This window comes from Lycorma delicatula, chromosome 1 (assembly GCF_047948215.1).
Source record: "Lycorma delicatula isolate Av1 chromosome 1, ASM4794821v1, whole genome shotgun sequence".
Taxonomy (NCBI): domain Eukaryota; kingdom Metazoa; phylum Arthropoda; class Insecta; order Hemiptera; family Fulgoridae; genus Lycorma; species Lycorma delicatula.
The window spans coordinates 61,184,432-61,200,980 of record NC_134455.1 but is presented as its reverse complement, the minus strand read 5'-3'; the positions used below and the strand labels follow the sequence as shown (position 1 = coordinate 61,200,980).

Sequence of the window (16,549 nt, the reverse complement as noted above, 5' to 3'; positions counted from 1 at the left end):
TGCTGGGACTTGTGTGTTTTTCCAAATTGACTTTAATTTACTTGCCTTAACAATGTTGGAAATTTTGTTAGTGAGTCTATCTTCACTCATCCTGCATAAGTATACGTAGAATTGTAGTTTTCTTTTAAACTTGTTGGTGATGGTGTCTGTGTATTTATATAATTCCTTTGTGGGTTGTTTGATTCAGGTTCCCTCTCTGAGGACCACATCGTGGATTTTCCTGAGGGTTTTCCATTCTTGCTTTTTGATTTCATGAATTTTGGTCATTCCTCTGATTACTGTGGTTTCTACTGCATAAAGACTTCCAGCAAGACAACTGTGTTGTAATATCATAGTTTCGCATTGCGAGACACTACCCTTTTGTTATAATGATTCCACGTAAGCTTGTGTACTTGTTGCAGTTTGAGTATTCTTTCTATATTGGATATTGTATTCAGTCCCATGGGTTGGATGGTTTCTCCTAAGTACTTGAAATGGGGGGCTTGTTTGATTTTGCCTTACTATGTTTGCAGCAGGAATTTTCCACTTGATTTGGTGTCCATGTACTGTGTCTTTTCATAAGAGATTTGGATTCTGATTTTAAAGAATATTTCATGCAGTTTCTCCAATGCAAAAATGGCTTCATCTTTGTTGTTTGTTAATATAGTCAGGTCATCTGCAAAGGCCAAGCATTTCATGGTAATTCTATTTCCTTTCTTTTTTCTGATTTGGATGTCTTTAACTTGCTTCTCCCATTAAGATAAAGATTATTATTATTTGTGTAACTTTATCAGTTATGTTACTGTTTGTGGTATTATAAATACCAATTTAAAATTAAAAGATTATTTTATCTGATTCTTTTAATGAATATTTCAACAGTTTTAACTTTATAATAAGTTATATATAGTAAAGTAAACAATTTTTCAGCATATACCTTTTTAAAGTGAATGCTGTGTAAATAATTAAAAAGAGAGATCTATTAAATCACAACTACCTGTCTAGTCCAAGCAGAAAACTTCCTGATTTTTCTCTGCTTTTGGTTATTCACCAGTTTGATATATTGTATTTAGATAATTAAGAAATATAACAGATAAATATTTAGGGATATGTTAACATAAAAATACTAAACTGTTTGTTACTGTAATTTTATCTTTCTAAAGCTCTGAAATAAAACTTTTTTAGTAAAAGAAATAATATCATAGTGGAGAACCAGACAGATTTTTAACTTTTCATTTATAAACTTCTGTGAAATTCATTATTACCTATTCCATTTTTATTTTATCAGGACTAGTATCTTGTACTGATTGTGCTTACATGTCTTGATTTGTACGTCTGTAATTCACTATTTTACATGAGGCTAAACTTCATATAAACAGTGACAATGTTTTTCATTTTTTTGCATTAAATATCATCATTAATTTTATCTTATTGTTGTGTTTTGCAGTCAACAAATCTGATAGCATGCTTCTGTGAATGGCTGGCTGCAAGTATTCCTAAAGGTTATGAATCTCTTTTACCTACAAACTCAGTTGAGTGGAGCAGTGAACATGTTTCAACTCTGCTAGAACAAGTTGTTGCATTGGCATATATAAATACACTTCATCATGGTTTTTTGATTTTTTTTCCGGTTTGTTTTTCTTTATTTTTAAATTTAGTTTTTAAGTGTTAATTTAGTTTGTAACAATAGTATTATGAAATAAGTGTTTTCAGTGGTTAAAAGTTTTTAAATAATTACAAAGGTTTAGTTGTCTTTGTTGTACTTTATTAGTACTGCCTAAATTGTGTATAACAGCTGGTGATTACTTAAGTGAAGGTCAGCCCACTCTTGGGATTGGCACCATATAAACTATATAACCTATAAACTATATAACCATATAAATAACCTATTGTGTAACCATTATAAATTCTGACCTAAATTTAAAATGAAATTAAATTGAGTTATGTAAATTTGTGAATTCATTTGTATTTTATTTTATATTAAACTATTTTGTTATATGAATTTTTTATACGTCGATGGATGATATATTTGTTAAAATTTAAAAGTTAAATTAATAGCAGCATGATTCATTTGTTATTAAATTATTTCTTAAAATAAAATTTTAAGAAACATGACATGCTGAAAAAATGTACTAACGTTTTCTATATAAAGAGAGTTACATTTGTGTGGATACACATACTCACACAGACTTGGACAATTCAGAGAAATAGTGGTGGGATTAGACCTGTGACACCATCAGAAAGTGTCAGTTGTATGCGTGATTTTGTCTTGGCAAGTTGTGTGTAGTGCGTATATATATAAAAAAAACTGATCATGAAATTTTATAAACCATGAATTATAAGGAACACAGGTATGAGAATTTAAATAAAAGGCCACTCCATAAGAAACATTCTTGGATCTACTAGAAGATTTCTTACTCATCGTTAAATTCTTTAAAGTAAATAACTTTAAAAAATATTATTATTAAAATTGTAACATGTTAAAATGGCAAAACTGTAATTAAAACTAATCTTGGATTGGCCAATTCTTTAGTATCATATGTATTAGTAAGATATTTTGTTAATTTCTGATGTGTACAAGTAGTTATACAATAGCGGTTCTACGAATGAACCTAAGTAGACAAGTTATGGGACAAAAAATTTTTTGTGTTATTAAATTTGGCATAAGATAATGATTCTGAAACTTACAATTGATAGTTCAATTTTTGAGTATTATTTGCACTTAGTTTGAAAAATAATTTGTGAAACATTGAATTTTCAATTAAATATTTAGCTTATAGCCTACATTAGATAACCTCCCCACAAGGGAGGTGGTTATCTCCACCTCCCCAGAAACCATGCTTTGGTTTTCTTCCTAGAAAGCTATCCATCTAGTATTTTTAAAGCAAAATCTCAAAGAATAACAACCTTTATTTACAAATGTTATCAGTTAAAAAAACAATATAACAGCCTGAACTTGGGAGTTAGTTACGTTATTCAAACTGTAATATCTTATTTCACAGAAACATTATTTTAATAGTTGTGTTTTTTTACTAGTTTTTATAGCGTTCAGAGTTTCCTGATTAACTGCATAATGTTAATATTTATATAAGAAAAAATTATATGTAGTTTTTTCACAGTATTATAATAAAACATTTATTATTGATCATACAGATTTAAAAAAGTCATTGAATCTTAGACTTCTGTTTAAAACATTTATTTCAGTTACTTTAATTATATTTAATATAAACCCTGGTGTATTATAATAAAGTAGTATTTAAGTTATTGAAAATGTAAATTGACTGAATAATACTGGGTTCTAGAAATTGTATGCTTCTATACTACAATAAATTAAAATTTTTTACAAAAATAAAAAGTTTTAAAGAATTTGTTTAAAAAAAAAAAAATGAACTTACTAATGTTGGGATTTGTGAAACAATGCACTAAGACTATGCTGCTTGATAATTTTATTTCCTAAGATAACATAAAACCAGTTTCAGTAATTCAACATGTCAAAAAATGTTACTAACAGCAATGAATAATTTTACATTATTTATTCGTTATGAAACAAGCTATTTATATATAGATAGCTATATAATAAAATAAATAATAAATTCATAAAGAACATATAAAACATACTCTTTTGCTTAGTGGATATTTGATTCAGAACACCTATTATTAAACTACTTGAAACTTGTAGAACCATATATTTAGCTACTTGAACTTTGATATTTGCATATCAGAATTTTACAAATCATCTTATTAATACATATACTAATTTGGAATTGGCCAATCCAAAATTAATTCTAGTTATAATTTTGAACATAATTTATCATTATAACAAGTAACATTTTTAATAGTTCTTTATTAAATAGTTGATGGATTAGTAATATTGTAATGGATCCATTGAAATATTTTTGCGGAGAGGCCTTTAATAATCGTTTCTCATACCTGTATCCAGAATAAAACATAAATTCCAAACCTCCTGAACAGTTTTCCTAACAAAGTCACTGCACTCAGACTCACACCGACAAATCCAAACACAAAAATGCGTCTTTTGATGGTCTCCCAGTCTAGCCTTACCACCATTCCTGAGAATTAGTTTATGTGAGTGCGTGTGCACACACTAACGTAACACTTTCTGTGGGAAACGTTTGTTCCCATTGTGAGCATGATGTCATACTGTGATAAAATTTTATTTTTAGGAAGAATGTATGATAAGAATTGAATTATGCCATAATTATCCATAACCAGTCTTCTCTGAATAAATCCATTTAACCTCGCATTTTTAAAATCATCCGTCGACATAATACAAAATTTATAAAATAAAAAGTACAAAATACAAATAAAATAACCAACTTAATTAAGCCCTGTGAGCCTATTTTAGTCAAAATTTATAATGGTTACAAAATATATTACTTATTTTTTATTGCACATAAGTGTATGATAATTTAATTTTTATAACCTAATGATGTCCTTACATTTACCCAATTGTTCTTAAGCTATGCATCTTCATGAATCTGTAGTTATGTTTTTTAAATTCATTGATATGGTGGCGTATTAAATTATGCCTTTTTATTGGCACAACTTATTTAATTATTATTTCTTGCTTGTTACTTGTATCAAATTTTATATATATTTTTATATGAAATTTTGTTAGTATTATGAAATTTACAAATTGTCATTTAATTACATTTTTTATTAATTTATATGATTTATTATACTGTATTGCATACCCTATTTTTTCAGAAACTTTTAAAATCACTTTTTGCAGTACACTTACAACTTTTTTGAACTATATTGATAATGTTTGTTCTTATTATTTAATAAGAACAGTTCATGTCATTTAAATTAATATTATTTGTGATTGTGTGACTTTATATTTAGTATGAATATTGTCTCATATGCTGTCATCAATTTCCATGCCAAGTTTAGAGAGCTAGAATAGTTGTTTATATTATTTATTCTTTTTTTTTATTTCACTGCACATATCACTTTACAGTGAATGCTGTGGAATCAGTTTATTCTCAACAAATGTTTCAACATTACCAAGTTGGTGAAATCACTTCAATAAATGTTAAATGAAATTATTGGAAAACAGTGAATGAAATGCAATAAAAAGATTTTTATTAATATTGAATTTTTAAAATAAATTAAGTGACTGGTAACACATAGTACGAGTATCAAGTTGGTGGGACCACTCTAAATAAATACTTAGAATAAAGTTATTAAACTCTAATTTCTGTAAAAATAGGCGTTTTTTTTTTTTTTGCTATAAATTAATAATCTAATTAATAGTTTTAAGACTACAATTTTATTAGATTTCTTAAGAACAAGTATGAAGGTGGTAGTTGAAATTTTACCATATCTAATTAAAATTTTATTATAGAAAATTAACTTAAATAGAACTTTTGCTTGTGTAACTCAACATCAAATTAATTAGATCTAAAAAAAAATCACAATTTATTAAAAGATAGAAATTGGGCTTATTTTGTTGTGAGGTATCTGTGTATGTATTCCAACTTAAGTCTAAGCTGTCTACAAGATCTGACAGTAAAATTTACTGAAATGAACTTTCTATGTCTTTATTGCTGAATATTTCTATGATTCCCTTCAAAGTAATTTCTATGGGAAGCTGTGCATTGACACATGCTCTTAGTTCACACTTTAAAACTGTTTTGAAATTGGTTTTGTGGATCCATCTTCAAAGTTACTATCTTACTGCTATTGATTGTCATCTGTATCATCAAACTTTATCCCTTTTGGTGTTCTTTTAGTGCATTTGGGAAAAGAAAAAATTCATAAACAGATAGATCCAGTCATAGGATCTCTAAAAGGTTTTGATTTTGGCAAATTTTAGCTCATCTTTGCTTCTGCATAACAGAGAGCCACCTCAGCAACATTTTTGCACACTCTACTACTATTGTTAAGATTTTCCCTAAATATTCCCCTACCAATGTTATTTGTTTTACTATATGTCTGACAGTCATTTGATGATTTCATATAGTTCGATGAGCTGTTACTATGTTTTCATCAGTTATGTTTCTTGATGGTTGCCCTGAGTTTTTGTTGTCAAAAACATTTTTTCTTCTCTCAGAAAACTTTCTTACTTTTTTTGAAGAATGATGTTTTCATTATGTTATTATCCGTACAAACTTGTACTAATATTTCATTTGTATAGTAGTCTTTTATTTGTAGTCACCATGTTGATGTTTATAAATTGTTGTTATCTGACATCATGTCAATAGAATAAATTGCATGAATCATTTACAGATAAAAAACAGTTCTCATGTAAGTTGGACATTGAAAACTGTATTTTAACTTTAGTGATTATGCCAGTTTGATGTCAAGTTGATTTTTTGTAAAAATACAAAAAATACAAAAAGTATGATAAATTTGTTTAAATTTCATGTTTAAGAGCTAATTCTCTTAATTTTAATATACAATTTTCAAAGTGATCCTCCTAAACTGATATTTATGACTTTGTAGAATTTAAATTTTAAATTATTGGTTCATTTTTGAGCCATTTTCTTTTAAATAAAGTGAAAGTCATGTTATTATTTAAGAGTTGATTTAATTAACATATTAACTAATGACTTAAAAAAAAAAAATTATCAACATATAAGAAACACTGAATTGCAAAAATACAGCATTGGAATTGATAATTGTGTTTGATAACACAAGCTACAACAGAGCAAAACTGTTACACATAACAATAAATACTATTTATTGTCTACCACATCTGTGATTGAGTTTACCAATATCTATCTTGCTGAAATACTTTAAGAATACTTTGAACTACAGTATAGTATACTACTTAATGTAAAACATGTTGATAAAATGTCATATTTGCATACTACTTTGATTATATCATATATCTACACAAAGACTAGACTTGATAGTGTCGTATATACCTCATACTCATCAGTAGATTTCATTTCAACTTTCATTTTATTTTTAAATATGACAACAAAAAGAATATGACAACAAATTACTCAACTTCTTAGACTTAATTATATTCTAAAACAACAAGAATTTCAATATTCTACAAGCACAATTTCAATATATGATGAAACCTACCATAACTGACACCTTTATCAAGAGTGAAACATAAACATGAAGTTCTTTTTACATATATTAGATCATTAAAATATTCATATTTGTAATGTGTGTATATTTATAATATATACGCTTGTCGGCATGATAACACATGCTCACCTGCTGACATGAATTAAACACAACAGAACACCTAATATATATTTTGTGTGTTGCAACTGCACAGCTACACTTACCAAAACATGTTACATCTAGATAGCACAATGCCGAAAATACGGAAGATTTTTGTTATTTTGAAAAATGCATCTATTAGCAATAACAAACAAAATTCTAACACATCATCCAACATTCATACAAAATTGGCTAACATTTTCAGAAAATTAGAAGGTTAAATCACTATGTAAAGAAGATTATAATTATTAACAAATCACTTACCATTAAATTTCGCCATCAAGAAGTGTACAAATTTAATTGCAGTAACTGCATTAGATACTGTTTTGCACAAATCAGAAAATTTACCCTTGATAACCTAGCACTATGCACAATAACAGAATCAATAAAGCAGATCTTCTGGAAGCATGTTATTATTATGTATTAAGAGAGTGGGTAGTTTTCAAAATTGTTATTATTTATAATATTTTTCTATGAATGATTATGTTCATACATTGGTTGTGTTTCTTTTACAGGATAATCCTTTGGTTCTTTTCACAAAATTCTTAGTGAAAACCGTGGAAGAAAAGAATTTTACAGAAAGTGTTTTGGATATAGAAGCTTTTAAAAAATCATTCTCTTCATTGGATAATTATGTAATAATTACTAATATCTTTATTGTGTGTGGTGCACGTGGATGTGTGCATGTGTTTTAATTACTCAATATCATTTAATATTTAATAGATTAAAAATCACTTACATTATTTATATAATCAATTTTGTTATTTATTTGGCTGTGAATACTTAATGGTATAATGTGTATGTGAGAAAATATGTAGGTTTTTAAGTCATTTATTTCTATTTGTGTTTTTTGTCATATTCAAATTATTTTTTTTAAAGAAAAATGGGTATTACATGAATAGAAGAGTATATCAAGAAGTAACTATATAATCGCACATTATTAATTTGTGAAGTGAATTGGACTGACATTAATAGATATAATATGTTACGAAAGTTCTTCTAATGCAGTCTTATATTTTTGTTTGTCTGTTTTTATCACCAGACATGTTTGTTAAGTATTAGGAAATGTTGACTGAATAAATGCCCCTTATTTATTTTTTTAAATATTTTTGTATGTGCTTATTTGCTTAACCGTAATTGTTATTTTGTTGTTTTTTTTTTCATTAATTTCGTATTGAGATTAATGTGAGAATACAATATTTATCGCCTGCATTTTTGACAGTTTTCTTGTTTATATTTTCCTGGCTGTTTATATTAGCATCCCTTTTTTTTTTGATAATGTGAATGAGTGACTTTCAAAAAAGTGTTCCACGACTATAACCATCTTTTGCCATCTATATTCTGAATTTTATTTAAGAAATTTAATTTTGTTTCTTTCTTTTCTTCATAATGACTAAATGTTTTTGTATAAATATTTTTCTTTCTCAATTTATTAATATTTGTATAATTTTGTAAATTGGATTCATAATTTTCTATATGGATGATTATTGGATTTTTTATTATTACCCATTCTGTCTAAAATGAAGCTATCCTGATCATAATATTTAAAATTTAAACTAAAATATTTCCAGGACAGCTAAAAAATTGTATCAAATCATATATGTCTTCTTTATTACTGAAACCTATGATCATTAAGGTATTTTTAACTTTCTAAAATTATAACTTCCAGTTTATTTTACTTATATATAATGTCATACTAATTTTTCAAAAACTCCATTCATTATTAAATTGACAATTAAATATTATCTTACTTTAACAAAGCAGCGTGACAAGGATACATGGTGTATCAAAGTTATAGTCTCTCTTGCCAGTGTTGTGAAAAATTCTTTGCATGTCTTCTGTTGAAGGTCTTTTGAAATACTGGGCTATGTCAGGCAAGATCCTTCCTCTTTCTTTTTTTATATTAGTAAGGTATATACCAAATCCCCAAGATATTGCAATAAGGGTAGTAGGTATCAAATAATAATACTACAAATAATATTAATTTTAGTATTACACTTACAAATTTCTGTATTTAAATTTTTTTACATTAAATAATGTTTGGTCTAAATTTTGAATTACATTATTATGATAAAGTATTTTATATTTGTAATTATTGCATTATATTATTATAATATTATTACAAAACAACTTTTGAATGATATAGACTGCATATAAAATGATTAAATAATTTTCAGTATACTGCAAGTACTGTGGTTCTAATCTTACAAGGTCTGGATACACCAAAAGCATGGTCAAAAGCAACTTAAAAATGGTCTAATAGGAATTTTGTTTCAAAGCATTTTGTTTTCAAACAAAAATATATTTATATGTCTTTTACAATTGACTGATTACATTTTTGAATTAATTTTTTATCAATACATGCACCTTTAAAAATTTGAAAATCTAGTATAATTTTGAAACTTTAAAACGTTAATGTTATTCACAAATTCTAAGACCACTTTCTCAACAAACTTTATAGATTATAGATTTACGTAAAGATTAAGTTAACCTTGTTAACTAAAAAAAGAAAAAAAAAATGGTTGAAGTATTTGCTATTATTTAGGTATGGTATCTCAGGGCAGTTACATAGAGAATTTACAAAGTGCTTCAAACGGGAACTATATGTATACAAGTGAATCTGTCAGTTATCAGCTTTTAAATTCATGTTTTCATGAAAAATATTTTTTTTTTCTAATTAACATTTTTTTGATGATGATGATGTGGTGTGCTATTTATAATTATTATTTTTTATGTGTTAATTGGTTAAAACTAATGTTTTTTTAGGTTGAAAATTTCATGTACACAAAGAAGTGGATATCAGAGACTGTAATACATTTATGTTCTGTTGCACTTATAAAGTGTTTCCCTGCTTACTCACAGCAACATCTATTTCTTCGTACTATTTGTGATAATAGATTAAACACTGAACTTCCAGGTATACATAAGTAAAAGAATGTTTTTTGTGTGTGGTTTTGTTTTTATGAATTCTTTTATCAATTAGCAGCATTCCTAACCAACTGATTAGTTTCTCTTATATTGAGCATTCAAATTGGCATTACATTTTTTATACTGACCATTTATTTACATAAAACACTGCTTCATTTCTCTTTAAATTTAGTATCAGGAAGAGCATAGTGATAAAAACTACCAAAATGCTCTCATTTATTCCAGGGAAGACCTGAAAAAATTATCATTGGTAAAAAATAAAATGCAAGGTATTCAATCTTTTAATTTGAAAAATGTTTATAAATTAATTGTAATAAGATTTCAACATTTACTGACCTGCCATTTTGATTGGTCTTTATTTGACAACAACCCACACCTTTTATGTACCAACTGGCATCTTCCATGGTCTTTCTCTTTTATTATATTTTTACTTCTTTTTAACCTCTTTCATAGTACAAATCAAACTGTTGTTCACATTATTCATCATTTCTAGTATATCTGTTATATATTATAAAAAAATTATTACCTTTTTGTTACTTAACCAAACATCATCCCAGCATTAGTAGTATTGTTACATATTTTGTACAATTTTTTGACTATGTAGTTTCATGCCAAGCCCTCTAAGTTATAGTGAGAATAATATAGCAGTACTGTATACACTTTATAATAATAACTTGAAAACTATCTAAACCCTATCTTAGAGCTTAAATAAGAGTGGTAGACTGAATAATTTAAAATAAAAAATGGGAAGCTAGATATAGCAGAAATTAATAAGGTGGAAAGATGAACAAGAATTTGTATCAGGGAATTTTAGAATAATTAATACATAATTTTAGAATAATTTAATAAAAATGGAAATGTAAATAGGATTAATGATAAAGTTGTCTTGCAATAGGTTTTATAGGCAGCACATTGAGATAATTATTGTAATCAGGGTAAATTCTAAAGCCCAAGCTACAGAATAGTGGTGGTTGACGGGCTGTATATTCTCTTCAGAAGAAGATACAGTGATAGAAAGGATATAAAAAAAAAATAGATTATTAAATCAAATATATAAAAGAATATGACAATTTGGTTGTAATGGAGACTGGAATGCTTTAGTAGAAGGAAAAATTGTTGAAAAATATAGAATAGGTTAGAGAAATAAAAGAGAAACTAGACTTCAGAATTTTGCACCAAGTATAAATTAATGATTTGTAAACAACCTTTTCAAACCTCATGTAAGAAAATCCACACATATGAGACCAGGAGATATAGAAAGGTATCAGATAGATTATATAACAATCTTCCTATTTTTGTTTCCATTTTTATTAATAAATTATTCTAAAATTATGTATTAATTATTCTAAAATTCCTTGATAAAAATTATTGCTCATCTTTCCACCTTATCTTATTAATTTCTACTACATCTACTTGGAACCAAATTGTGGACTGTAAAATGTACCCGGTTGCATATTGATTGTAACTTAGTTTAGTTTTGATAAAATACAAGTTAAAAAATAAAAGAAAAAATTGTATCAAAGGGGTAGGACAAAGACAATAAAATAGAGTAATATAAAATAAAAATTTTAAATCATTGATAGATGTCTTGAAATTATTGCAAAAGTAGATTCATTTGAAATAAAAGAGATAAATTAATATAAAAAGACTAATTTTGTCTCAGCAAAATGATGATAACTGTACAATACCGTGTTTAACAAAAGATATGCAGTAAAAACTTTCTAAAGTGGAAACCATTGGAACAACAGAAATTATTTGCTTTCTTTGTTCCATTTTTCCACTAAACTATTCACAGATTATCTTTATTTATTATCACAATATGTTTGGATTCGTATTTGCATTTTGCTGTAGTATTATATTAAAAGTATTTAATAACAAATTATTATTTATTGTAGTCCTCTATTACTTTTCCACTTTTAGTTAGTATTATGTACTTATTTTAAAACATTTTATCAAAAATAAAAACTTTAGAATAGCAATTGGATAATTTTCAAATGAATGTATTATTTCAAAAAATAATTTAAATTTTTACATTCTATAAATTATTAAAAAATTCAATAAATGACATATTACAAGAAATAATATAACTGTTAAAGTATATTATAATACTGTTATGAATAGTATTCACTATAAATTATATCAAAATAATTTAAAATACTGACGTAAAACTATACAGTACAACAAACAGAATAAATTTTATTTAATATTTTTTAGGTGCAGTATTATTATTAATGACAGCTTCTATCTATAAAAAAAGAATATGAGAATGGTAGAATAAAGAATGTTACCATTATATATTTTTTATGATATAATTTAAGTGCAAAATTAAAGACCATAACTGACTATGATAGAATCCCATATTATTACAGTGAAACATAATGCGTTATTGTCAAATTGTGTATAACACAATTGGAAAAATTTTACATCCTGTTGATAAAACTTTCATGTTAAGCTGTTTCGTATTTTATTTTCATTTCTATATACATGATGGGGGACTTATTACAGTTTATAGTATAAACTACCTTCAGTTATTATTTTTATCACCTTTTATTATTATTATTAGTAAACGTACCTAATTAAGAATTTCTTTTTTTCATGTAAATATTGACTTTTTAAATTAGAATGTAGGCAAATTTAAAATATAAAATTACATTTTCAAATTTTTAAAGAAAAGGGATGATTAGTTGAGTCTACGTAACTGTGAATGTTTTAATTTTCCCATTTCCAGAACCCATTTTTTTTTATTTCATTTGTTTTAATTTTTTCTATAGTTAGTTTAAACATTTATTTTTATTTTTGGAATGTATTTGATAATTTCTTTCCTATCTCAGTTTAAACTATTTGGCTTGAAGGTATCATCCTGTTTAAAAAAAAAAATTATTTATTGTAATTCCCCTGGAAATGAGTGAAGGTGTAAAAGATTTTCCCCAAAATTTTAATGTGTAATTTAAATTACAAGTAATAGGTGAAGTTGAAAAGTCTAAATAATTGTATATCAGTCAAAAAATATGGTGTCAACAAAAAAAAGCAACATTGGTGGGGGAAGTTGAAAGACTCCTTACTGACCACAATATCTTCCTGGAAATCTTTCAGAGAACCACAGGTAGGCCGTTTTCAGGAAATAGATGATTTAGTTGTCAAATTGATTTAAGAAAATAGAAGTAGTTTTTGTATTAAAGAGATGCAATCATGATTAAAGAGTGTGAAATTGCTATAGAAAAGATTAAACAAATTTAAAGAAAGTTTAGGTTGGTGTAGATACATGATAAAAAGGAATAGGCCAGCCTTAAGACATTGTACAACATTAGCTCAATGATTACCAGTGGATTACAAGGAAAAAATGATTGTTTTCCAGAAACACATTATTAATTAAAAAAAAAAAAATACATGTAGTTATCCACTGGATAGAATTTGTAATTCTGATCAAACTCCCATTTTTTTGACATGCCTATAAACACATAAGGTGAAAAATCTGTGTTAATTAAAACAAATGAAAATAAAACACACATATAACTATTAAGGTATGTGTGCGTGTGTGTGCACACACATACAAACACAGATGTTAGCCTTGAATGAAAATTGCCACTTTTTGTTGTTTTAAAGAGCAAAACTTTTCAAATGAAAACTACCAAAAACATTATTATACAAGTGAATGAAAAAGGTTGGTTGGCTGTGTCTTTGATCAAAGATTGGCTTGAAATGGTTTGATCCAGAAACTTAGGTCATAGGAGACTGCGATCCATGTTAATATTAGCTGATTCAGCAGTCATGTGACTGAAAATGTAAAATAGGAAGTAAAAGCACTAAACATGGATTTAGTTACAATACCTAGTGGTATGACTTCACTGTTACAAGTTTTGGATGGAGTTGTGAACAAGCCTTTTAAAGATAATCTTAAAAGAAATTATAATAGTCGGATGCAAAGCAACGGTCATCACCTAACTCATACTGGAAGAATAAAAAACCTTACGTGAGCTTATTACGTAAGTGGATTATTAAGTTATGAAGCTTGATAACACCAGATAGCATTAGACAAGGATTTAAAAATGTTGTATAAGCAATACATTAAATGGAACTGAAGATAGTATTATGTGGGAGGAATATTCAAATAATAAAAACGTTTTATTTTTAGATGGCACTAGTGATGATGATAACATCAATTCAAGTGTTCAGGTGTTGTGAATGAATTTTTATGAAGTAGTAAATTTTTTAATGCAGTTTTTTTTTCATGAAAATATAGAAAAACAATTTAAATAGAAATTTAAAAATTGCAATCATTATTATTTCTTTTAAAATATTTCTGTGTTAAATAAAGGGCAGGCATGAGTGGGTTTCGTAATGAACAAGAAGATTAGAGAGAACAAGAAGAAGAGTAGAGTATCTCAAAAAGCTTAGCAATAGAATAATGGTAATCAGGATTAAATCAAAACTTAAGCTGACAACGATTGTAAATATATGTATGCCTACAAGTGCCCCTGATGACGATAAGATAAGAGTGTGTATATGAAGAAATTGATGAAGCAATTAACACATAAAAGGGGATGGAAATTTAATAATAATTGAAACATTGGAAAAGTCAAGGAAGGAAATATTGTGGGTGAATACGAGCTAGGCAAAAAAAATGAAAGAGGGGACCGACTTATTGAGTTTTGCATGAAGTATAATTTTGTAATTGCCAACACCTAGTTTAAAGATCATAATAGAAGAATACACACATGGAAAAAGCCGGGTAATACTGCAAGGTATAAGATATTATATCACGGTTAAGTAAAGATTTAGAAATCAACTCTTTGAGTGCAAAGCGTATCTTGGATTAAACATTGATAGTGACCATAATTTAGTGATAATGAAATGTAGATTGGGGTTTAAAAATCTAAAAAAAATATGTCAGATGAATTGGTAAGAAGCTTGAGGAAGAGAAGATAAAGAAGATTTTTGAGGTTGACATCACAAGAGGTCAGAGTAAAAAAGATAAGGTAGAAATTATAGAAGAAAAATGGAAGAATGTTAAAAAGAAAATTCTTAAATCAGCAGAAGTGAAATTAGGAGGAACAAAGAGAACTGGTAGTAAACCTTGGATATCAGAGGAATATCGCTAATGGATTAACGTAGAAAATATATGAATGCTAGTGATGAAGAAGGTAAAAGCAACTATTGACAATTAAGAAATACTATAACAGGAAGTGTAAATTAGCAAAAGAAGAGTGGTTGAAAGAAAAGTGTTCAGAAGTCAAATGAGAAATGATCATTAGTAAAATAGACAGAGCATACATGAAAGTTAAGGAGAATTTGTGGTACATAAGTCAAAATCAAATAATGTGTTAAATAAAGATGGTACACTGATTTTTATTATGAAAGAAAAAGGTTGATAGGTGGTAGAGTTATACGGAGGAAATGAATTAGAATCTGCTGCTATAGAGGGAGAAGAAGAGGATGAAAAGAGAGATACAATACTGAGATCTGAATTTAATAGAACATTAAAGGATTTGAATGGGAGAAAGGCTTCTGGAATAGATGGGATACGTGCAGAATTACTGCACAATGCAGGTGAGGAAGTGATAAATAGATTATATAAACTGGTGTGTAATATTTACAAAAAAGGGGAAGTTCTGTCAAACTTAAAAAAAAAGAGTGTTATTGTCATGATAGCAAAGAAAGCAGAAGCAGGCAGATAAATGTGAAGAATGCAGAACAGTTAGCAGTTAACTGCATGAGCAGTTAACTGCTCATGCACCAAAAATTTTAACTAGAGTTCTATACAAAAGAATTGAGAGGAGAGTGGAAGAAGTGTTAGGAGAAGACCAATTAGGTTTCAGGAAAAGTATAGGGACAAGGGATGCAATTTTAGTGCTAAGATTAATAGTAGAGAAGGAAGATTAAAGAAAAACAAATCAACATGCATAGCATTTATAGACTTAGGAAAGGCATTTGGTAATGTAGACTGGAATTAAATGTTCAGCATTTTAAAAAATTTAGGGTTCAATTAGAGATAGAAAACCAATTGCTAACATTTACAGGAACAAAACTGCAACATTAATAATCAAAGAGCATAAGTAAGAAGCAGTAATAAAAAAGGAGTCAGACAAGGATGTTCCCTGTCCCGAACAGTAACAAGAAAAGACTATGGAGGTAGAAGAATTTTATTACTTGGGAATTGGAATTACTAAAGATGGATGAAGCAGGACCAGTATAAATAGCACAGATGACACAAGCTTTTAGTTAGAAATATAATTTGCTTACATCAAAAATAAATTTAAACGTCAGGAAAACATTTTTGAAATTATATGTTTGGAGCATAGCGTTATATGAAAGTGAGACTTGGATGATCGGAGTACCTGAGAAGAAAAGATTAGAAGATTTTGAAATGTGATGCTATAGGAGAATGTAAAAAATCAGATGGGTGGAAAGAGTGACAAATGAAGAGGCATTGTGGCAAATT

At 27.3% G+C, this 16,549-nt stretch overlaps 1 protein-coding gene across 1 annotated transcript in view; it reads left to right on the top strand.

Moving 5' to 3' along the window:
• Nucleotides 1-16,549, top strand: part of LOC142317519 (spatacsin-like) — a 185,104-nt gene that overhangs the window by 134,483 nt on the left and 34,072 nt on the right. Inside the window, exons 23-25 of the mRNA XM_075354080.1 lie at nt 1,424-1,606; nt 7,698-7,817; nt 9,949-10,099. Of these exons, the coding sequence (XP_075210195.1) occupies nt 1,424-1,606; nt 7,698-7,817; nt 9,949-10,099 (454 nt within the window). The remainder of the gene's footprint in view (nt 1-1,423; nt 1,607-7,697; nt 7,818-9,948; nt 10,100-16,549) is intronic.